This window comes from Seriola dumerili, unplaced genomic scaffold, assembly GCF_002260705.1.
Source record: "Seriola dumerili isolate Sdu_G_001 unplaced genomic scaffold, Sdu_1.0 BDQW01000331.1, whole genome shotgun sequence".
Taxonomy (NCBI): domain Eukaryota; kingdom Metazoa; phylum Chordata; class Actinopteri; order Carangiformes; family Carangidae; genus Seriola; species Seriola dumerili.
Genome location: NW_019174586.1, coordinates 8,044,149 through 8,069,687, shown reverse-complemented (window position 1 = coordinate 8,069,687; position 25,539 = coordinate 8,044,149). Strand labels below are relative to the sequence as shown.

General features: G+C 39.7%; 1 protein-coding gene across 4 annotated transcripts in view; it reads right to left on the bottom strand.

Moving 5' to 3' along the window:
* Positions 1-25,539, bottom strand: part of diaph2 (diaphanous related formin 2) — a 397,964-nt gene that overhangs the window by 194,494 nt on the left and 177,931 nt on the right. For all 4 annotated transcript variants that reach the window (XM_022759875.1, XM_022759878.1, XM_022759876.1 and 1 more), the window contains 2 exons: positions 4,964-5,065; positions 514-608 (listed from right to left, as the gene is read on the bottom strand). In XM_022759875.1, the coding sequence (XP_022615596.1) occupies positions 514-608; positions 4,964-5,065 (197 nt within the window). The remainder of the gene's footprint in view (positions 1-513; positions 609-4,963; positions 5,066-25,539) is intronic.

Sequence of the window (25,539 nt, the reverse complement as noted above, 5' to 3'; positions counted from 1 at the left end):
ACATAGCAAGAAATATTAGTGCTGATTGAAGCTCATACTGTTCCGGCAATGCATCTTCACCTCAGATAAACCCGCCCTGCTTTCAATTAATGCTTCAGAGACAAGAAAACAGAAATAAAACAGGAGCAAAAACAACTACCCTTTAGGAGGCTCATCAATCATAGTTTAAGACAAAGGCAAGAGGAAAGGAGGGTGGAGTTGGGGAGACTTTGCCCAGTCTTGTCGTTCATCATCCATTATAAGAGGATGAATGGGGGGGGGGGCTCTATGGTGCACATGAGAATGAGGAGACTGACTTGTGCCAAAAACAGACCATACCAAGCTTAAAATGGGGTCACCTAGCTAGCTGCCAGACACTGAAAATTTTAAAGTTGTCTTTTCACTTGAACATGTAGAAAAACTCACTCCATCTCACACACTCGCAGTTTTCAGAGGATAAAAATAAGTGTGTGTTTGTGTGTATGTGTGAGACAGTGAAAAAATCTAACACACCACACTGAACATCAGTCTTACCTGGATGAGTGATTCGCTCAGTCTTTCCTCGTCTACCTCCAGCACAATGTCCCGGATCTCTTCATAAGGCAAGCGGAACGAGCCCAAGAAAATTGCTGTTGTGATGGAGAGAGAAGAGAGTCATTTCCTTTCCCTTTTTTTTATTAGACTGTGGGGTTCAAAGAGACATTTCAGCACTCATCGCTCCTCAGACAAAATGACCACAGACCTAACTTGTCACTTGGAAAAACTAATACACTTTCTGCCCCTCAACAGGATAGTTTGTGTCACCCTGACAAAAATTGGGAAGGAAAACATCAAGATTTACCAGTAAAAGGTGCCAAAGTAATACCATGTCTGCTTGACTCTTAATAAAAAGTGAGCAATAACAACTTAACCATAATAATAATAGTAATAATAATAATGTACTACTTGTACATGGTAGTGGTAATGTTTTCATCTGAAAGCTACATGGTTGTGTTTGGGTGGATACAAAGAAGCACTGTGAATTTGCCTTAGGGAACAGCCTAGTGGGTGTTTTACTCTCCAGGTGGGGTGCCTACAGTGGAAATTGGAGCTGATGGTGTATCCAGGTGGAAGTCACAGGTGGAGGTTTGGTAATGAGTTGGAGGAGAGTTACTCAACAGCTGCTATACTGCTGCAGCAATGGGACCTGATGTCTGTATTTAACATGCAACAAAAGAAGAGGTAGTGCATCCTTTTTTTTTTCTTAATTTATCTGTTACACAGACTATTTACTGCAATAACTTACTACACAGCTCATGTCATGTCATTACCATTGCTTTTGATTTGTTATAATGTATTTTTTATGCACTGAACAAAACTGTGTCAGGTTTTGTTGACAGTGACTCAGAACTGAAACGAAAGGAAAGTTTATACCATATAACATATATTAACATATTCTATTGGTAATCTGCATTTATGTAATTTTTTTGCTCATTAGCATGACATTATCCTGACCTGGCCTGATCTTTTCATTAAATGGAAAATGTTGTACTTGTTTGTTGTCTTTACACCTTACATTTATTATTGTCTCTTCAATATGCCCTATATATCCTCCACATATGAAACCAACAGCTGGATACAAGGTTCTCCTGGGGGTGGGCTGTCAAAGACAATCCTGGAGTATATTGTAAATTACACACTGAGGTGGATGTAAATGAAGTATGAGGCGAAGAATGACAGGCTGAAAATCCAACTTTTGCTGCCACCTATCAGTTGAATGTTTACCTTGCTGAGTGCTCTGTCACTGTTGGGTGTGGTCAGCCTGCGCCTGCACCTGTTATTTCCTAGATGCACACTAATCTAACTGTGGCGAAATGGGAAGTGGGCCAGGTGTGTTAATGCAGATTCTGCAGCACAATGTTATTCAGGTGGATACTTTGGCAAAACAAAACAAAAAAAACATCCACCTGCCAGGATCAGTTCTTATACGTTGCTCCAGTGAACTGGGCTATACTTTTTTATTTTTTATTGCTAGAGTTGTATGACAGACAGACAACAGTAGGATTGTCTGACTAGAGTCATGGCTCCTCAAAGTAGGATCCTAGTCTAAATGGATTTCTTTTATTCACTGTAAAAAAGTAGTCTATGCTTATTTACTGTTTTGTATTTCTTAAATTGTTTCTTTATTTAGTGATTGTGGCGAGAAAGATACTTTTTTTTAACTGTAGTCAAAGGAAGAATGAGTGGGATACCTGACACACAGGTTATGGAAATTGTTTAAAATAACAGTTAATTAGAGTTTACATTGGGAAGTAAAATTAGCTAGTAGTGTGAGCCTTTACAAAGACCTGCCAACACTTGCAAAAGCTTGTTTAAGTTTGCCTTTGTTAGCAACCACATTTTTAACAAAAATAATGCATAATCATTTGTATTATATTCATTTTTTCATGAACTATGAACTGACATTAACATATTCTAAGCAAATTTCTGTCAAACTTAAAAGAAAGTTAACTTTTCTCTTTGGTTTATACTGGCTCATACTCTTCAAGTTTTAAAGATCTTGCAACTTTGGGTGAAGTTTGATTTCACAGGGCATACTTTGAGCTTAACTTCTCATGAAGTATCATTTTCTGAACTCATTGATTTTTAAACATTTTAAGCTTACAGGAGGTCAAAATGATTGTTTTTAATAAAGAAAATTTCCAATCTGGCCTCAGTTTCTATTATAGCACTCAAACCCTGAGCTCTAGATTTTCTGATTGCTTTTAAATAAAGTCTATTTTTAACAATTGGATACAATTGTATCTCTTGGTTTGGGGTCCGCACTCAATACAATAGTTCACTTGAATTTAATTATATAATGGAAAAATGGCTAGTCATTAAGTACTTGGCTCTTGTTGCTGTACCCAGCTTTATGCTTCTCTATGATGTGGATCAAATAATTTAACCTGAGTCATGTCCTGTCTCTCAGATTGAAAGTCCTAGATGTCAGAATTTTCATCAGCTTAAAGAGTCCAAACGTGTTCATTTTACTCAGACTACTTTCTCTTCAGGTTCCTTTCACTTACAATGTGATGTTACTGATACAAAGAAAACAGTCTAAAATTTTGGTCTAATGTTTGTTTCCAACCTTTGCTTTAACAACCAAGTGACGAGGGTCATGCGATAAGCCTCAAAGCAGGATCGGAGTCTAAATGGATTTCTTTTATTCACTACAAAAAGTAGTCTAAGCTCATATCTTATCTCATGTCAGCAACTGTAATTCTCTTTATTCAGGTCTTAGCCACAAGTCAAATGCTAACCTGCAGCTTATTTCTAGACAGAAAGAGAGACAGACAGATAGGTAAGTAGGTACGTAGACACAATTTATCAGACAGTGGTATGCATTATCATTATACCAGAATACATAAAGTGGCACTGATATCACAATCATTCATTTTGTCCCTCTACCCATCCCAGTCACTGAACCTTCAACACTACCACACATCGAAATTGAAAAGGGAGCTTAGAGGGTTCCGAGGCAAGCAGTGAATATGATCTATGATTCTGTAGTATGTGTCAAGGCGACTCGGGGGAAACTGTGTACGACCACATGCCTCCCACCCAGTGCCATTCTGGAAGTGAGATTTCCTGCACTTATTTGTGCTTCCTGCAAAATCCAAAGCCCATCTGCTCGAGCTGTAATCAAAGACGGCAGTGACACCTATCAACATTGTCACAGCCTGTACACAAGTGCAATGACATGCGCAAACTGGCACATTTGCAAATGCGCACACAGACACAGACACAGACACACAAACACACACACACACACACACACACACACACACACACACACACACACACACACACACACACACACACACACACACACACACACAGACTCACACTCACACACACAAACACAGATGCTTCTATGTGTCATCCTCTCTTCATGCCACATGGCCTTTCCTGACATCAGACCCCAAAATTTTGTCTGATGATCTCATTCATCTGGCCTCTGTTCATGGAAGCTATCACCAGCACACAGGAAGGGAATTGGTTGTGAGGCACAAATTGTTGATGTACATGTATCCCTCAGCTTATTTTGACATCTTGGTTTGCTTCCAATCCTCACCCACATTGTACAATTTATCCACCTATAAATATACTCATCCCAGTCTATAGTATGCCACTGCATACCCCTCTCCTTGTCCTAGAAAGGAGAGGGGTATGAAATACATGGATAAACACAGGGGTGGAGTGGGGGTTGCAAGGAGGATGACCCGGTATCTAGCATTTGACATGCATATTTCATGAGGTGTCATCATCCATTGAATCACTGAGGTAAGGGATATCAAGGCTGCAGATGAAATCCCAAAGAGTTGGGAAAACAATAAGAAATACTCTACCCACCAATCAACACAACACAACCAGCAGTCGCTCAGTTTTTGTATTTTGAATTCATACACGCATTTTATGGATTTAGGATCAAGCGGATTCATACAGAAGAGAGAAGGTGCAACGGTTCAGCTGTTAGTGAAATTCTGAGACCGAATGATTTTTTAGAGCATTTGCTTGCAACCTGAAATTAGCCCCGAACAAAAAACCTTTCTAACTACACATTTATTCCACTTAGGCCTCTGGGGGTTCAAACCCCCTACATGTAGCTTTGGTGTTTACCTCTGATAGGAATTTGCTTTACACATGATTACAGACAGGGAGCTTGGACACAGTTGTGACAACCGCTAAACAACTGCCAAGAAAACATTTCCCCAAAGGGCTAAGTAAAATTCTATCAACGTTAAGGACGTTCTACCATTTCTTTCTCACAAACAGCTTTGTTGATCTGTTCATGCTGGTATGAAACGCCTGGAGTGTCATGGAAAATAACACTGACATTTCTGACATAAAAGGTCATGTTAAAAAGAGTATACTACTTCATGAACTAATGGTGTTAAACATGTTATACATGTGGTTATTTGCTATAAAATAATAATAAAAAAACATAACTGTATATACTTACAAAGATTCTGTGCTGTCTTAGCATCCAAGATTCGAAGCTCCTTTGCCTTTTTCTTGAATTGTTGCATTCTGTCGTCAGTCTCATCTTTCACGTCTTTTTTCACTGCAGGGTAAAAAACAGTATTTTCAGAATTACTATGTTCACAGTTTGGAAATTATATGCAATTTAACAAGAATATACAGTGTGCTATTTAATTAAATTGTTACACTGCCTGTTTTCAGCACCGTAAACAAGCAAAAATTAAATAACATTCAAAAATATTTTTGAACTTTTTATACAACAAAGTGAAATAAATCATTTAGATACATTAGAATGCAAATGCATTTATGCATATTAAAACATGAGCCGACAGGCCAAGATGCGTTAGATGGCAACAGATGGCATAATCCAATTAAAAACCATAGCTTCCATATCAGCAAACTTCAGCATTTTGCTTACTTATCACTTTTCTCTTAATAAAAGGCAAAAACAAAACAGCTACTAGTTGAGTTACTACTGGTGAAATAACTGGTAGGCAATTTAATTGATCAACTTTATGATGTGTCCTACAATCAGTACAATAATTTGAAAATACACTGAATACAATGTATCACATCCTGTGTCTTGAACAAGATGTTGTACTAAATAGATAAAGCTTCTATGGGAAAAATGTGTAGGTATTATGTCACAATTTTTTCTGACATACCACATTGTTAAAGTTACTGTAAATGGCATCATTTATTGTTTTCTTAGTGTCCAGCCTTACATCCCTAAGACCTTTACATATGTGGTTTAAAATGAAGTTGTTGAAAGGGGGATGTGATTGATGACAACCCCCTTGAACATCATGTGGAATTACATAAAGTGCAATACCATCAGATGCAGCATCAGAGCACAGCCCTGTAATGACTTTGTTTGTGTGTGCCAACATTTCTGTCATAGTGACAGTGGGTAGATGCTTGATAAGCACAGTTCCTTCCCTTAGGCCCTGTCTGTCAACTTGCTTGGGCCAAGGAGATAATTGTGTTACCCCCCACAATCCCAGAAAATGGCATTAAGTCTCTGTTACGTGACTGAACGCAACAGACAAATTGGTCCAGAGAATGAAGAGACCTTTGTTTTCATAACGGAGACATTATTAAGTCCGCACTATGGGGAAGCGCCACATGTCAGAATGTATTACTCTTCATTTACATTTCAATAGCATCAAGTTTGTCTAAAAACATAGGTGTCCATGTACAGAATGAAAGGTCAACATTTTTAAACTGGTACTGAGGAGGGGTCAGTGAGATAGAAGAATGGAGGAGAGGTGATGTTTTTTTTTTACAATAAAGAAGCAGCAATGTGAGAAAAAAAAGATTCCTTAGACCCTTCCCTCTCCTCCTGGTGGCTTATAGAAGAGGCAGTACACTTTTTTGCTAATCATCACAACTGCTCTGTTTAAACCCAAGGTGGGAGTCTCCTAGGATATGTAGAACAAACAATCTGTTCCCATAGCGCTGGCTTGCATATTTGAAGAAACAATCAAAGAGGCAACATCTCCTGGGCAGCCAGAAGAAGCAATGCTGAAGGCACCTGCCTAATTCCAGTGCTTGCTGTCAACACATGACATCAGGGATGCAGTTGTTTACCGTATTAAGTAGGGCTAAAAGCATGTAAGTATATACCAGTCTGACATACAGTATTATGGTTCGATTTTCTGTCAACATCTGAGGATGTTCGTATAGAAGCTTACAGCTGATTTACCTTCAGACTCAGTGGACCTCAGAGTTGCACATTGGACAAAGGTTTTAACTTTTATTTTTGTTAGCAGAAGCCTTGGGAGTTGCTCGCCAATTAATGTTAAGATCAGGTAAGAAATAATGTAGATGTTCTGATGATACATACAACCCCTTGCTCAGTGTTTGACTGAGATAATGGAGTCCCAGACACTTGACTTGGTTTGTTTCACCACGTGTGTTATTTTCAGGTACCATGATGCCTTTGATTTTACAAGACTGGCAAATTTATGTATTTTCATGTTTCAATGTCAGCATCGGAATTCCTCGTAGTGTACCAAATAAGACAGACACAAAATAAATATTTATCACCTTATAAATAAATCCAATGACAACAACATTACATCCACAATATCCTGACTCAGTAACCAGTAAGACCCAAGAAATCATGACGGATTTCTTATGTGGCAAGGGCCCTGGACAAAGAAACTGGAGAGCCAGCAAAAATAAAACATGAGGAAACAATGATCCCCCTGACAGAACAGCTCACAGACAGAGGGCAAATTAAACTGAGAGGGGGAATTTGGCTGCTTTTGGTTCTAAATTGTTCTCTTAAACCTCCATTCTCTTTTCTCTACTGCCACTTGAATGTTTCACCTAGGTACGTTACACTCTCAGCAGGGTGCTCTGGGCCCATTCGTCAGTGCCTCAGCTGTCTTTGCCCTTACCCCAGGGCCCCACGCTATCTCAAATTAAAGAGAAAAACAGTGCCTTTAATAATCTGAAACAGGCACATTCCCCTTTCTGATACCATCCTATACAGCTTAGAGCTCTCCCGCTGAGCACTGAGTAGTGGCATCAGTTGGCTTATTTTTTTTCTACAGAATTGGCTGGCTGACTCAATTATGCCACATGTCACATGTTTCCTCTGAGCACTGCATGTGGACTGATTGGCCCTGGAGGGCTTGCACACATTCGTGATGCCACACAAGTCAGAGTTCCAGGTATGTGGCGAGGATGACCATAGGTGGCACATTTCAACCAGATGGCTCGTCAAAACAATAAAGTAAGTTTTGTAAATGTCTCCAAAACACAGGACTTGTAAGTTTATTACAATAAATTACATTCTCAACATGGCATAAGACTTTGGGCAGTTCAATTTTGATGAAAGTTTTTGTGTTGTTTTTTGCAAATGTATGTCCATCTACTTTTTTTTCTGCCAGAAAACCTAACCTGTTCAACAGTGTAGGTCCACAACAGCTGATCCAAATCCTTGCCAGTTTTTAAACGTGTTTTACTAGTTGCCCAGTGGCTAAAATGTAATACTCTGACAACAATGGCATCTTTCTTGGACAAATTTTTATTTGCTAATTAAATCTTCCAAGCAATCACACAGTGATGAACCATTTGTGACGGGTACAGTGGGGGAGGGTTTTCTAGCATCTCGCTGGTTTCCTTGAAGCAATTGTATACAATTATGACATTAAGTTACATCACATAGAAATACATTATTTCTGTGTCAGGTTGTCAGAGCATTACATAGCTTCTTACATCTTAATTACAAGCTAATACCAGCAGCACAATTGTTTGTTAATTGTTGAATGGAATAAGGTGAGGGGCTGGGACAGTAGTGTGTTTTTATCCAGGCTAACTCAGTCCATCAAAGACGGGAAGAAAGCTGTTGAAAAATGAACAACAACCTCTAAGTTTTGCACCCAATGTCTTATGCAGAGCTCAACCTCTGCATAGCTGATTCTTGGGCCAGATGGTCTTCTCAGGGAAATAATAGGGTCAAATGCTTTTGACTTGAGATTGGCCATGAAAGCTTGAGAGGAGAAATACAACAATGAATTATAAATAGTATTTCACAATGATTTTTTTTTGTAATATATTAACTTTCAAGGGTGAGTAGCTTTGAGGAGCATGTCAAGGAGGAAGTGTTTCTAAATCATGTTTTAACAAAACACATGAAAGAATCACTGGAGCCAAAATAAACACATGAAGAGAAGTCTCTGGTGACTTTAACTGGAACACATTCCATTAACTGAGGGGGAGTTAAAGCTTCCTTCGTGCCAAAAGGAGTCACCAAATTGATAGTGGTCCCATTGAAAAAATACATGAATGTTTGAGCAAAAACAGATTTGGCTTATTAAAGATGACTTGGCAACTATGTTAAGCCTCCTCTGTGGGGCTTGGACTGAGGTATACCCTTGGGAGGCTCTGTGATAAAAAGAGTTCTCCAACACTTGGACATTCAGTCTGTTTGCTGGCCCAGAATCACTATCCTGGTTGCTTTCCATGAGATATCTCCCTCAAGACGTCCATAAAACCCAGGGCAGTACAAAGCTAAACACTACCACATGTTCACTTCCGGACTCAGACCATCCGGCTGAGCCCCGCCACCAGACACCATAAATGAGTGGGCCTTGAAAAGAAATAAAAGAAACTGCAGATGACAGGTCTTCAACAAACATATTTAAAGGCAAAGGAACACAGAGTGGAACAGACAATGTGGAGTCTGGTCCTCTACGAGGCAATTTATTCCCTCAAATGTGCAATCTGCCTGCAAACATGTGCCCTGTCCTCCATCTCAGGGACTCACACTGAGGATTGAGCTGCTAGAGAGCTGCCAGCCTGTCTGAAGGAGATGGATTCTGAGGAAGAATCACTGGCCTCAGACATGCCTTACCCACAGAAATACCATTTCCACAGAAGTGTTTTATGTTACACACACGCATCATATATATATATATATATATATATATATATATATATCAAGAAACATTTTTTTATTTTTTTATTTTGGCACAACTAAGTGAAGGGGTCTGAATACTTTCCAAATCCACTGACTGACTAGCTAGCCTTGGTATGGCTACATACAGACATATATACATATGAATGTACCATGTGACACGAGTGAAATCCAGCAGTGACCCATTTCTCCAGTTGACTAAGGCTAAACAGAGGTCTCTTTCTCAACCCCAAAGCCAATTTGCTGTGTGGATACACACCTCTCCATCCACTTGATATCTTGTATCTCAAAAACATGCTTCCACTTACACTTAAAAGGCAATCACTCGCACTCTGATAACTGAAATCATTTCTCTCACTTTCAGCTTAAAAACATGAAATGATTGTATATGCTAAAACAGGATACCAAAAAAAATCAACAAATTCAGTGTGAATGAGGCATAACACAGGTAACAAGATAAGTGCCACTTAGTATGTGGATAAGTTTTTGTTTTTTTTAATGTTTAAACAAAATACTTGGATACCTCTCAAAGCAGCAAAATACAACCTCAAATTAGTTGTGTTATTGTTTTGTTTTTTTTCCTTTGTCAGTATCTAACCTTGTCATAGCAGGAACATTGAAGAAATACTTCTTGGCTCAAGGTGAACTATTAGAATGGAGCTGCAGTTGGGGGAGAGATGGAGCTCTGAACCATGCAATCATCATCATGCCTAATGACAACAAGGAGTGGTAGAAGTGGCTGATAATGATAATGATGATGGAAACTGTGGATAGTGTGGTAAGTATGAATGCATGCACACACTCCAAAAATAAAATATGTTTGCACTCGTCCAACTGGTCATGAATGTGAGTTTTTAAGCTAACTAGTTTTCTGTCTTCCCATCGAAACCATCTGGTTCTGGTTAACCAAGCTCTATCAATAAAAGGTGTGTGTATAGGGAGCAGGATAAGTCCTGCAGAGTGACACTCTGACCTGTGGCCAGTAATGCTTTCAGTATGCAGGGAGAGGCTCAGCCCACGGAGGAAGGTACACAGCTGGGCCTGGAGCAGGGCCCAGTGAGAAAAACGCCTCCTCTTCTAATTGAGACAACACAGCTCTCCCTTAGTGACCCTCTTCCCTGTTTCTAGTCCAAGAGGAGAGGGGAAGGACTCCTACAAACGATTAATGCTTTCTATGGAAATAGTACGTTTCTACCAAATGTGGAGGATCAGAGCAGTATTGTCCAGGGTATCATGATTATACATGCTTAATTTCCAGTTTATGGCTGTTATTAGGAATCTCTTTGTGGGTCATTTTATGAATAAAAGTAAATATGCATCTTGGGAAATGTACTGTTGGTGAGATTTACTAAATGTCTAATTCAAACTGGAAGTATCCACATAATTTAGCACAGCCAATATTTTACCTTATACACTAAGGATTTTTATTTATGAGAGGAGACGCTCCCAGGTCACACATTTGCCTTTACACCAACATAGCCCAAAAAATGAAAGTAAAAGAGAAAATACAACAATGTTGAGTAAGTAAAAAATCCCTCAAATCAATAACTCTGAGCATTGTCAATGATATGGGGCTTGGTACAGCCTTTTAACAAGTATATTTAATCTGCCCACATCTTCACATGACTGTTGTTCTCTTTCTCAGAAGCAGGGAGTGTGGGAAGGCTCTGACTCTGCCTCTGCCTCTTAAATTGGTCATGGAGACACGCTCCTGGGGGCAGTGAATGGATTGAGCCTGACAGCCAATCAGTTCTAGGAAGCCATTCTCTGGTTGTGCCAAGGCAGCTCGTTGTGACCCAATGCGCTTGAGCGCTGGTGGGAAGGCACAAGCTGATGGTCCAAATGGCTGCCCCTGGCGTCCGTTAAGACTCCGGCATGCTGTCCACCTTAAGCATTCAGGAGACAACGCAGAAGCTGGGCTTGTGTCACTGTGAGGGGATGAAGAACAGAGATTTGAAGCTAAAGCTGTTCTTTGGACAGCTGGCAGGATTACTGATGTCCCTGCGGTCTCTATTACCTCTCCCAGCACCAGGCTACATGGGACCAAGCCCAGAGAGGGACTCCAGAGTATAGTGAAAGAGGCTTTTAAGGTGTGCACCTGTACTGCTGGTCACCTTTAAAGAAGATATTACGAAATATGTTTGTGGGCTGTCTCAGTGAGAGTTACATGAAAATATCGATATCAGTTTCACCCCTGTGCTTTCACAGAGAGTGTTGGGGCTTGTTTAGCACTGGAAGACTGGAAGAAGCAGCAGGAAAACAAGGCCTTTGAACAATTCATAAACAACCATATCCACATCACATGCGACACTGTAGGAGTGTATATGAAAATTAAATAAAGTTCAGCAAAACTTAAAACCACAATGGTGCAGTAAACTAAGGCTACTTGGTTGCTACAGAAAAAAATGTTTTGTTTTGCCTGTGCAGTGACTGTCCTTCTTTGCAGCATATTTGACAGGGTTGCATTTTGTGAAGTAGTCAGACTAAAGACACTAATTAATTTATTTAGGTTAGACACTTCTTTCTCAGGGTAACCATCACTTTTGAAAAAATCAAATATGCAAGTGTGCCTAAGCAAACAGCTAAAAAGAGTGACGCATGAAAGGTTGTCAAACAAGGAAAAGACAACCATGCTTGTGTTTTATTTTTAAGAAATTCGCTCAAGTATTATCTCTTCTTCTTGTGAAGGTTAACCGATAGGTTGATCCAGTTTGTCTACTGAGGCATGAAAGGGCTTAAGAAATACTTCACATTTCTGTGCTGGAAAATGTCAAGGTTTGCTGAGAGATGAGGACAAGAGGAGGGGTAAATGACTTTTTCTCTTTCTGGCAGCTTGACTCCACGCTTGTTAGCAGCAATAGGTTTATCCTTGGCAATCACGGGGACAGATATATACAGTATAGTTGTAAGTCCCCAATCACATAAAAGACAGCTGGTGCTATGCCTGCCACTAAAATGCATGCATTGAACCACCACCTCATACACACACACACACACACACACACACACACACACAAACACACACAAACACACACAAATCCACACAAACACACACATAGAATAAAAAGCTGGGATTGGTCCCACAATGTGATTGAGGCTGTAACAGCTCCCATCATGTCACCTCCTGATAACTATTCTCCACACAGCTGCAGAGAAGCATGTTCTGGCGACATGAAGGTGTCAAAGCAGACATGCCCTGATTAAAGATGCACCATGCAGCACCTGGGGATGGAGTTAAAAGCGAGGCAAGGAGAATATGAGCGTAAAGAGAGGCACTCAGTCGTGAACTGCATTTAAATCCCAAAACCAGAGTAGTTGCTGAGCTCCTCACCTGCCTGCATGTTTACAAGAACTACTTCTCTCTCTATTTTAGTCTATATTGCTCTTTTTATGAACGAACATGCATATAGACTGTTTTTAACCATTCTGATAATAACCAGTAACCTCCTGATTGCAAACACTGTATTGTGACCATCATCCCTGTGACCAGTATCCACGTGGTCAGGGACAGCAAATAAAAGAGAGCCTGGCAATATAGAAAAACAAGACTGGGAAAGAAAAGAACATTTGTACATTCAACAGTTCTGCTCTCATCAACCTGAAGCCAGGTTCAGAACCTACTCACTCAAACACAGTGGCTTTCTACTACACAGAAACCACTTCCTACGAAATGAATTCAGTGAAATCACCTTTTCTCCATTGGTCATGAACAGATATATGATAAGTGATGTAAAAGAGATCAAAACAACAAAAACTACAAGATCTCATATGAAACAGCAAGGTGACCTTGATGAGAAAGAACTGAACTGTAAATAAACACACAAACACCTGTCATGTGCAACTGAAACGTAACTCATTATCATTTTTTAACCTGTGATTAACTTAAATCTAGATTACGAGAGTGCAGCTTGTGACACTAAACACTGGAAAGTGCAGAGTCCAAATCTTGATTAAAATTATCCTTTGTTTAGTCAGCGAGAGCAAAAACAGGTTAGTCAGGCTTAATGAGTGATAATGAGAGACTTGCTTTTGTGCTGTAAGAGAGGGTGGGAGGTCAGAACCCTGTATGTAAAGCAGGCTTTTGTCTCTGACACTGCACGCCTGATGACTCCAGTAGCAGTACTGTAATTGGATTCCAGACTTGTGCTGCAGTGGAATTAGGGGTATCCATGGTGTTTGGGGCACAAACCATTTAAGTGCAACCCACCTCTTGGTGGGCTGATTATGATGTGTTTATGAGTCCTGCTGCTACCCTGCTGTCTGGATGACTTGGATGGGATTGTGTATTAACCTGTTGGCAGTAAACTGGGTGCTGAGGCACTGAGTCAGTCACTTATGAAGTTTCCCTTGTAAAGTGAAGCCTGTGAGCAACTGCAGAAGTCTAATAAAAGATCATACTGCTGACCTAGACTTTTAGTTGTTACTACCCTTAACCTACAATACACTATGAACTGAAATAATGGCATAGCAGCTGGCCCCCTCAATTACAGAAAAAACTGCCTTTATTTTTTTTTTTCTGAGTTGCCTAGAATCCCTTTTTACATTTGTGATTTAACTGCTAACAATTAAGACAGACGGAAAAGTATATTAAGAAGCTGCAAGGGTTGAGACCGAGTGTAATAGCTTTGTTGAGGAAAACTTTTTTTAGTCCCCATGCTACACAGCCATAATTTTATTGTGGGGAGGGGGGGGGGGGGGGGGGGGAGTTGGTGCTGTAACATGTCACCCATACTCTTTTATAGCAATGATGTGATCAGTGTAGATATTCACATTAAACATGAGAAGCAGTGGGAATGCTCAGTAAGTTGTGTATTCCTCATCTTTGATCTCTTGTGAAAAAAGTATAGACTGTGAAAAGACTATAACTGTCTATCAAACCAAGGGGGGCTTTCCAGAGAATTTACTCAAGTCAAGGCAAATGCATAAATAAATGAAACAATGATCCCCTTAACTGTGTAGTTTATTTTTTATTATCCAGGTGTGAAAAATGGTAATTGTCCAGATAGTGAAATGCAGATCGAGACTTGAGCCCAGTGATGTCAAGATCAGAAAGTCAAAATAGCATCCATTAGGCCACTGAGCCTTCATAATAATTGTGCAAAGGCATGTGGTGAAACATATTCTTCACAGAAGTTGCTGTGGTTCACTGATCAAAAGCAAGTACACAGACTTCTGCTGCTCTAAGCCTTTCAGTAGGTACTGCTAGATCAAGGGAAAATGCACGAGGGCAAATACATATCCAATGGCATAAGATGATCTCTGGAATATGTGTTCTCTCTAGTTTATTTGGCCTGGTCAGCCTGCTTCACTGCAATCTCTAACTCTTTCACAGACACACACACAAACACATTCACACACTGGCCTTGATCTTGACATGAGCCTGTAGAATTCCTGACTCCCTGGTACAATCCCTTCTCCAATGGACAAACTCTACAAAGAAAGCATGTACACATACTAGTGCACAAGTCCGCATAAGAATACGTGTCCTACGTCTGTACAAAAGAAAAATAAAGGATCAATGTTAATTCTCAAAGTGTTCCACTCCCAACTGCCATTTCAACCCTAATAGCCATAAACAACAGATAAACACAGTTTGTGCTCAGACCAGATGTTTATCTCCAGCCAAGTGTCAGTTGTCATGTGGATTTTATGGATGTTCCGATCTGCCTCCGACATATAAAGCGTAAGTGCACACATGTTAAGGAAAAATTGCTGAATCCTGCCAAGACATATCGTACAAGAGAAAAAAACTGATTCATAATGGCATTTCTCCAGCTGCCTAAGACAGAATGTGGTTGAAATGCATGAAATGCCGGGAAAATACTCGCATATACATGACACTGTCCGATAAGCATAATCTGTTCATTTCATGGTGCATTTTTTAAATGCTTGATATACTGTAGACAGCAAAGAACATGCAGCATTTTGTACACTGCAATACAATAATGCAACAATATTAAGCTTTAGCTTTAGAAAGCACTATATCAAACTTTCCCACAAAGGCTCATCGCTGTTTAATAAGGGACAGATGCCAGGCGATTCATCTCACTACACTGTATAGTACTGTACTATACTCTGCAGTCTGCTATCTCTAAATAAATCATATTTCTATGTTTGATATGCTCTTGTGAAACTGCACTAGCTAAAATACTGCCATTACAGCTCTAAAAGGCAGAGTTTGTGGTGCTCTGACATGTAAGTACATCACTTAAGCAATTTGGTGCTCTGAATGGTTATTGCTGCCATTCTCTTAAGCACCAGCCCCTGAACTTGTGCGCTCCACCTGAGAAATTTGTCCGAGGGAACAAACATGAACCGTTGCAAAATGTACACTAACAAGTACTTCACAGTGCACAGTGTGAATGGTTTACTCTATGGTGTGCTTTCTGCCATGATACATTCATTTGAAAGCCAATGTGGAAAAACATGACTTTAGAGACATTTCCAAAGTCAAGCAAAAAAAGGATAAAGGCTTTTAGAACTTGAAAATGCCACTGATCCATGTTCATGTGAAAAGAAAGTGTACCACGATTACATTCTTGTTCCTTCCTCCCTCTTCTCCTTCATAGCATATCTTCACTTGATTCACACTGATCCATGAAGCAGTGCTGGGACTGGATAGGATGGGGGATTCACAGGTCCTACAGCACAGGATAAGCTTTCCTGTCGGAGGAGGTGGAGGAAAGGGGAAAGGATATACAGGAGTCTCCTGTCAGCCATCCTTAACCGGTGAAATGCAGAATAGTCTGTGTGTTCTTGTATGTATGTACGTGATTATATGTGCACATGCACGCACTTCTTTATGTGTCTTTATGTGCACGTTTGCAAACAAAACTTGATATGTGTACTGGATAGATACGGGAGATTTTTTCCTCATTCTGATAGACAGCTTCCCTGTTGCCTCATCTTTTTCAACCCAGGAGCTGTTACCTGTGACAGCAGTTTCTGGTGAGGTTGGGCCGCCTGCAACATGCACAAAGAAACACAGGGGACCAGCCCTCCGCTGTGTTTGTCAACGGAAAAAGCAGCTAAACAAGACAAAAATAATAAACATTCACAAGGGAAATTCTGCACAATTTAAATAAAAAAATGAATTCATTAAAAAAAAAAAGAAAGAACCAAGGTCCAAACTCTCTGCCATGTGTACCTTTGACTCAGACCTCAATCACTGAAAATAATTTATAACCTATGAAGGCACATAATGATATATTTTCCTCCTTATCTATGACTTCTCAGTAATTTTTAATTTTTAATCTTTCTTGAAATTTTAGGAATTTGACAAATTGCCAATGTTGTTTATTGTTAATGTTTGTTAAGATTTATGGACTTCAATAAAATAATATTCCTGGCTGCATGTCTGAGTTGTGTAAACTGTGGCTTTTGGCATTACCTCTGACATATCCGGGACAGAGTGCTCCCTAAATTGCAAATATTTTTTTTCTACAGTACTGTAAGATGTGGTAGCATCCGTTGTAGCAACCCTCCACACACAATGTTCATAAAGGTTAACATTAGCTTGTTTATGCTAACGCAACGACAGCTCATAATCTGAGCTGGGTGCTCATAACATTAGCAGGCCTCAGTAATTACCATTCAGTCTGTCAGAATATAACGTTGACATTTTAAAGGAATATTTTCACACTATGGGTCTATCACCTTGTTAGTCAATTTAAATTAGTGCTCACACACTAACTATATGGAGGTGTCTGCCTGTGTATGTGTGAGTGCGCACATAGCCACAGCAGCCTCTGTTCTTTTGTGTTTTTTTTTGCTGTGGTATCAAATTTGGTATTGAGAATTGTGCAATTTTGTTGATATTGGTACTAGAAATAAAATAGTATGTGAGTATAAATATATGAGCGCCTTCGTTTTAAGATGAGTCCAGTGAAAACTACCTATAACTCAAGGTGTGCAATCTCAGATATGTCCATCTTCTTTCATAAGATCTTCAAATAAGAACAGTTAATCAGAAACATGCACACAGAAAATGAATCTGCAGTACCTCTAAGTTGCACATCCATTTCAGGGCCCAGATAATTGCACGGCAGCCTATTTCAGACAACCAGGTGGCAGCATGTGTTTTTGAGGCTTATGACTTCCCATACCACCCACAATCAGCATCGTCCTCTAGGACTTCAAACACTCCCTCTGTTCTCCAAACCCTCCGGTCCCCACTCTCTCGGGGAACCAAGCACCTGGCCCGGAGTTTCATATTCCTCTCAGGTGTGCCTCCACAGCATTGCACTAGCCTGATATGCACGCATATTAAGTACTGTATTGGCATTCTATTTTTCCAATAGTTGCTATTTTACTTTCAAAGTAGGCCACCACTGAAGGACAGAGTACCTTTTCTGCCTACCAATTTCATCAGATGGAGGATGAGTGGTTTCCATATCCCCTCAGGTTTGTTTTCCTGTGTGTGTGTGTGTGTGTGTGTGTGTGTGTGTGTGTGTGTGTGTGTGTGTGTGTGTGTGTGTGTGTGTGTGTGTGTGTGTGTGTATTCTGTCTGGTTTATGCGCATGTTTATGCCATCATCATAATACATTCCATCCTTATTTCAAGTTGCTGCTACTTTAAAACAAAGCATTATGCACTTATACTCAGACCTTTTCTTTCCTCAAATAATCCCCTAATTTGTGATACCATAGTCTTCGAACTCCTCCACACTGTCTCCCAACCTCCTCTTCTCTGTCCATCCTCTACCTCTGTTGTAGGTAGCTGTCTTCTTATCAGAGAAGGAAGCTCACATAGTATTCCCAGTGGCCATTCATGAGCTTCTGCCTTATGGGACCGCACAGATTTAAAAGCAGCAGAGGAAGCCCATACTGACTTCATTTCCCCGGAGAACACAGTGCACAGTGGAAGGGAGTGGATACATTACATGTACCACCATCCCTGTCACTTACAAAGTCAGAGTAATGACAGAGCCTGTTGCATGTAGTATGGCTCCAGCTCACAAAACACCAGCCATGACATTCATCTTTTCTTTGTTGAAATTTGAATTTATATAGAGTGGGTGTGGTGAGGAAAAACTTACCAACAATTTACAATTAGAAAAGCTGGTGTTCCAGAGGGAAGGTCAGATTGAAAGCAATTCAAAAATGCATTCATTCACAATCACAGTACATTATACAAAAGTTATTTCTGAATTAAAAACTTGGTTTAATTTTGCAAAAATAAATGTGGCATTTTAAACTCTGAGATTTTGTTTCTTGAGAGAGACAAATTAGTTGAAATACTCCTCTGAATATCACAAAGTCATTTCAATGGCACTACTGATCTCCAGAGAAAACACGTCACTGGAATTCCGTTGTCATTCCAACAAATACTGGAAAGAAAAGGCAATATTGCGCACACACGCACGCACGCACGCACGCACGCACGCACGCACGCACGCACGCACGCACGCACGCACACACGCACACACACACACACACACACACGCACCTCATTGTATTAAATGTGGACTAATCTCTATCTCTCTCTCTCTCCCTCTAGAATATTCATTCAAAACAAACACTCTGATCCTGCTGTGTGCAGCCGGTTGCTTAAAGGGCGGGACAATCATAACATGACAATCAAAACACTCTTCACATCGAAGTCTGGGCAGGAATTCAACAGGAATATGTGCAGGCTGTGCTTTCTAAGATACTGGATGAAATAATTGTCAGCAGTCAACTTCATGTTTACCATCTGTCTGTTGCTGTATGTCAGATTGAAATGGACATAAAAGGAGGGGCTGTGCACTTTTTTTTGTTCAGTAACCTTTAAAGCAAAAATTAAGGGAGGGAGCTTTCTGATTGATGTTTGGGATGATGATAAAAAATCATGTGGTCATGTGCTGATGCAAGTAGTTCGTAAAAGAGTTGAATTTTTAGGGTACTTTATTCTATCAAAGTGATTATATATTCAGCTCATAATGAAAAAACACCTATTTAATGAGAGTTGTAATTCCTCTACGAAGACAAAGGCATGGGCCACAGAAGAACTTATAAAATTCATTAACAGTAGTTTTGTGCCAGAAAGACTCAACAGGAGGGAGAGGTTAAGTGAGCTCATAGGCAAGAACAATCACTTGCATGGCTCCTGGCACTAAGAAAAGTACACTAAAATGCCTCACACCTCTGTTGTAACAAGAGGGAGTCCTTACCTCAGACAATGTTCGGAAATTACTTAACATCTTCCACTTGGGTGTGAAAACTGCTTTGCTACATTTAAACCTCAAATGTTCTGTAATTCTCAGACGATTGTTTGGCCTCATTGACTGGCAGGACGATGAACATGAAGAGCACATTTAACTCATGTACGCATTGCAGAGACCACTGAACGGGTGCAGTGGGGTGTGCATTATTTTTCTCCTCTATAGCAGTGCAAATCCTGCAGGGGAGATGATTGTGCTTTTCCATCTAATGTAATACTATCACCCCGTCTCCAAAACACAACCGCTCCCTCAGTCTTCACTTCTTCTGTCCATCACTTGAAACATCTGGATTCGTTTTAGAAGGTCAGGGCTAGTGAAGCAGAAACTGTCAGTGGAAGTTGTCTTGATATGTGTCATGAAATGGAGCAAAGAAATGCCACCCTCAGATGGACCTGGAAATAACATTTCTGTTGATAACATAAAGTCTGAGAAACCTACTGCTGAGATAGAGGTGGGAATGAGTGCTATACAGACTCAGCTGCATTAAATAATATAGGAAATCAGACCCTTGCAGAGGTCCATAAAGCTTCCTATTTTTATCTGTATAGAACAGAACGTATTACTCATAGCAGTTTAAGAAAAGGAACATTATTATCCCCAAACTCCTGGTGACTGAAGACCTGACGATATCAAATCACTTCCTGTCCACATGTGGAACTGAATCTGCATTTACCCACGCAAAGTGATGCAAAAATGTGACAAGACCCAACTCTTTTTCTGAACAGGTCCTGTAGGTGAAGGATGCTGTGCTTTCAAAGCCCCCTACAAAAATAACCATATTTTTATTATGAGTATCTTTATTAGGTGTGTGCTTTTGGGTCCTCGCTCATTTCTTCAGGGGCAAACAAAAGTAAGCTAAGCACTAGTTCCATAGTCCCTCCTACCCATCTCACCATGCCAATACTTGCCTCTTAACTCCCTCTCCCTTCATACCTCCCTTCCCTACCATCCCTCCTCCTGGATTAAAAGCTCTTAATTTTCACTAATTACACAAACTCATTTCTTTTTCTTCATGTCTCGGCATTTCTCCTTGTTTTTCTCCATGGGGCTCATAAACACGTTTTGAAACTGGGTTTAATAAGCCTGCCTTGTGAGGGTTTAGGGCCTTTAATGGACACAGGGCTTGTTTGATAAGTCTCCACTTCATCACACACTTTATTAATTAAAGTTTATATTACATTAGAAACAAAGTTAAAGCTATTTGCTCCCCATTGATGGCTTCATGTAGCTGCATATCTATGGCCAATTAATTGGAGTCTTGCCTCCCCGTTTGCATTTTTTCCCTTGTTTGACAAAAGTGTATCGGGGTTAGCTTCAGGCAATATGTTGCAAGCAGCAGCAATACACTGCACTTGTAATCCAGAATTATCAGAAGCTTGACTGTACTAGTGATAAAAAGGTCTCTGTTTAGAGTCCTTCAAGTGGTTAAATATCCTCAAACATCTGTTTTTATGTGTAACTATAGCCCAGGCAGCCACAGTGTCGATTAAGGGAAATAATTGTGCATACAGTCAAAAATAACTGAAACAAAATAAAACAGAATTAAACAAAGGTTGCTCCTCAAAACCATTCACACTGTCCGGGTAATGTGGTACCTTTGGTGAGACGTGAGAGAGGGATATCATTAGAATGATGAGCATTCTTTTGCAAATGTTTTTGTTTGGAAATGGTTTGGTTATTTTTATGGTTTTGTTGGTCATTTCACGAGTAACGTGAGCAGGCAGACGATCACGCATGTTGTAAATAAGGCTGAACAATTAATCAAAATATTCACAACACAGCCAAATACCATGTCCTAATGACAGGAGCTGCATTTTTTGGAAAAAAGGTAATTTGTTGTCACAACATACCATTAAAAATGAAGCATTTTTGTGCTATAAAGATGCCCTGGTGTTCAAATCGTACTCTCTTAAGGGAACTTAAAGGAACACTGATATCACAATCTCAATATCTTTCAAAAATAATTGCAATAAGATTTTTCTGCACATCATTCAACACTAGATGTAAACAAACACCACTTTAACACAACCAATAGCCAATGCCAAAAATACTGGTGATGGACACTGACAGTTTGATGCAATAGCTGAATCTATATTTAAGCTTCATATTGGTTAAGATAAAATAGCACAAACACACACATACATATTAAGATTCATGCAGATTGCACTGCCAAATAGCATTCAAGAAGAGCAGCAACCTAATTTCTCAACAAGTCCTCCGATCTAAATGACCATTTAAGTTGTGTCTCCCGATCCTCTGCAGTGCTCCCACTACCATTTCTTTGGTTGGGTCCCTCCTCTCCCCTGAAGCGACCTCCAGTATTTGGGTTTTATCTAATTTATGCATGCTTATTCCATTTGTTATCAGTGTGAGAGTCTCTTCTGCGTCTTTCTGTCATTTTCAATTGCGCTTCTCTCCTCTGCTTTCTGTTTCACAGTGAGTGTCTTAGCCCCTCCCCACACACATGGATCGGAGCACAGCAGAGACAGGTTGACAACTCGTTACGTTAAGTGCAATAAAAGCTTTCCAACAAGTGTTATAAATCCCTCTAAAGCCAAAGATGGACAGACGTTGACCGCAAACATCTGAGAGTCAGGCTAAAATATCGCAGTTTTATAAACAAACGCAATCTGGAAGGGATGTCTGCTGCTGACGGCAGGGAGGCTGGTACTTCCACATGGATAGTTACAAGAGCAAAATCTGTTTCCGTTTCAAGATGATCAATTTAAATTAAAATATATTAATGTTGTGTTGATTCTCCAAGGTGACCAACAAAAATGCCAAACCAAATTATTTAAATGATTGGTCTTTCTGTTGTATATATCAGGCAGGAAGGCCTTCAACTTCTCATTAACAACTACAACTCACAAATGAAAGAAAATGAACCGTTATACACAAATATGTACACTGGAGACAAAAGGAATAAGACTGAACAAAACGTGCATGTCTTAATTTATGCCATTGGTTGAAACTTTTTTAATGCTAAAATAATTGTTTCTTTCCATATTTATTTGCTTGAAATTGATTTAGTTCATATCAAACTTTAACTAGGCAATCATGGAAAAAAAACTGTTTGAAAGTAGTCAGAGTAGTCCAGCAGTAGAGAACACAAGGCCAGCATAGTTGATGTAATAGGGGGAAATAAATATTGATGAGAAAAGGGGGAATTAACAGGATTTAAAGTTGATTGAGGGTGAACACAAAACTCTTTGGATGAGGGGACAATGAGATTAGTCCTTCCATCAACATAAATACATACTGCCATCTACCGACCCCTGACTCTGACTCTGGGGTGTCTTTCATGAGCTATAAATACATATGTAGATGAGGCTGGTGGGGCCAGCAGTGGTCAGTGCTCCTTGTGAACACCGTGGCCTGTTACTGACCAATCCTTCGGTATGATGCCTGCTAGCCCAGATTAAAGGACTGCAGCACCAGCTCTGGGGGATGGAAGGTTGTATCACTATTTACCCCATGTCAGGACACCAATGCAGGGCCAAGGCAATGCTAAAATGTTCCTCTATTGTGTGTCTGTCTTCCTTTGTGTGTTTGACAAATGAAGCGTATAGTGATGCAGGGTGGGAAACCAGAGGGAGGGGGAGAATCCCACAATGGCAGCAGGTGCACTGGGACAGCTAATATTTGCACAGCAGCCTCTATGGCAAACAAGCAACTCCCCCTGAAGAAAAGGGGCAACTGTCTCCTCATAAATGGCTCCGTTACAGACACATAAATCCAGGGCTGACTCTACCAACCTATCTGTATCCCCCATTTCCATCCCTCTTCTTCTCCCCGCAAATCCCTTCAGTGCAGGACAATTGCCAAGATGCATCTTGGCAACATGTGACATTGTAGAGGTCAAGCTGAAGCCTCTTCTGTGAATGTAGTGTGTCTATGTTCGTGCTAGTGTGTATGCTACCCCCCACCTGCAGTGTGCCAGACACATGGCCGGCAACACTTCAGTCTCGGTCACACTTTTACTGTGATGAATGTATCAGTAGAAGAGTACTTTTGTTGTGTCTGGAGACCAATCGATTGTCTAAACACACAATGGACAACTTAATGCACAGGTTATGGTCAGGGCACAAACTTGAGGGAACAAATCCTATAAAACATCAAATTGAACATCAAAAGTTTATATAATCATAATACTTTTGTTTTTTGCTGAATCATTATTATCCCTCTTGCTGTTGACAAAAGTAAACTATATGTGTGAGTTCAAGTCTTTTAAAACCAACGCAAAATATTTCCAGATGTTTTTGTAGCTGGTATTAGTAAATTAAATATATATTAAGTATTTCAGATACACAAAATAAACTAAGTCCTTATATATATATGCATTGGCGTTGCTCAAAACAAGCTGATCTGTTTATGTTAGGATCCCACAAAAAGGGTGGGGGTCAATCTGAGAAGTAACCGAATGATTGTGTGCAGGCAAAGCCCTTTATCTCATGTTTTCTTCATTCCTAACCTCTCTTTTTGGTGGTTAGGCATAAGAAATGAAAGCTTAATCCATTTAGATGGAAAATCCATGGCAGCCGCCCTGACCGTGTGGGGGTATTAATAAGATGACAATGGAGATTCATCAACAGGACCAGACTGTTGTTCCATCACTGCCTGTCCGGAGGTAATAAATAGGCCCCAAACCAGCAGAAATGCTGGACTCTCTCTAGACTTTCATGAAAATCTACTGTTAATATGTATAATGTATTACAGGCAATCTCATTAGAGGAGGCCAAACAGTTACAGATAATATTCTGACAGAGAAAAAAGTGTCTGACAATATCATATCAACACATTAAAAACAAAAATATCAAATACTGTAGAAAAACATCGTACTATATTTTGGAACATCAAACTGTAAATATATAAAACATGTTGTTTAAAGAATTTGCACAATTTAGAGAAAACAATATTTGTAGTTTCTTTTACTGACTACTGACAAAGGAAGTTGAAGTTGAGAAATGAAGATATCTTGAATGAAAACATTATCACGTGGTTATTATAGAGACTTCTTGCATGCATGCTGCAGAGTCAGCAGTCTGCCAACCATCTTTTAATACCTCAAAAATGTTGCAGGTTTTGAAAGAGGCTACTATATTTATTTGTATGTATTTGTTAAAGAAAAAAAGAATAAATGAATAAATAAACAAATAAATAAATAATGATAATAATTACAATGATAATAATGATAAAACCTGATTTGGTAAAATTGGGGTAAAGTGAAGAGATTTTTATCTCTACAACAAATATTATATTTAGTGATCTTCTATGAAGGACAAAATTGACATAAATATAAATACATGCAGAAATAAGTAAATACATAAATAAATGCAAAATAAATACATGTTGGAAATGGAAAATGCTGTATTTTTACATTTATTTATTTCCGTATTTCTGTATTTCTACATTTATTTAGTTATTTCTGTGTCTGTATGTGGTTATAGCAGTGTGATCAATTGGTTGGATCTGCTATTACTGCCTTGACTGGTACACACGAACTTTGCTTCTCCAGTGTTGCCAACTTGCCAGCGACTTTCACATTAGATTTAGAGGCTTAAAGAACAGGTTAAGACACCATAAGGGAAAGAAATCTGGAATATGAATTGTGTCATGCAAAAAGGTCACTGACTGGAGCCTGTCTTTGTGGATTTTATTGTAATGTTATCACAACAGTCATGAGATAGGCAGGTTAGATGAACTGGAAACTAAACATGTCTGCAGGTGAGAATGTGAGTGTATGTGCCTGTCAATCTGCACTGGCACTGCGGGAGACTGCAAACCTGTGTAGGGTCAACCACTCTTGGATGGATGGATGGATGGATGGATGGATGGATGGATGGATGGATGGATGGATGGATGGATGCATGGATGAATAGAGAGGCTTTTAAGCATCCTTCATAAGTCATTCTTCCCCTTGTGATCC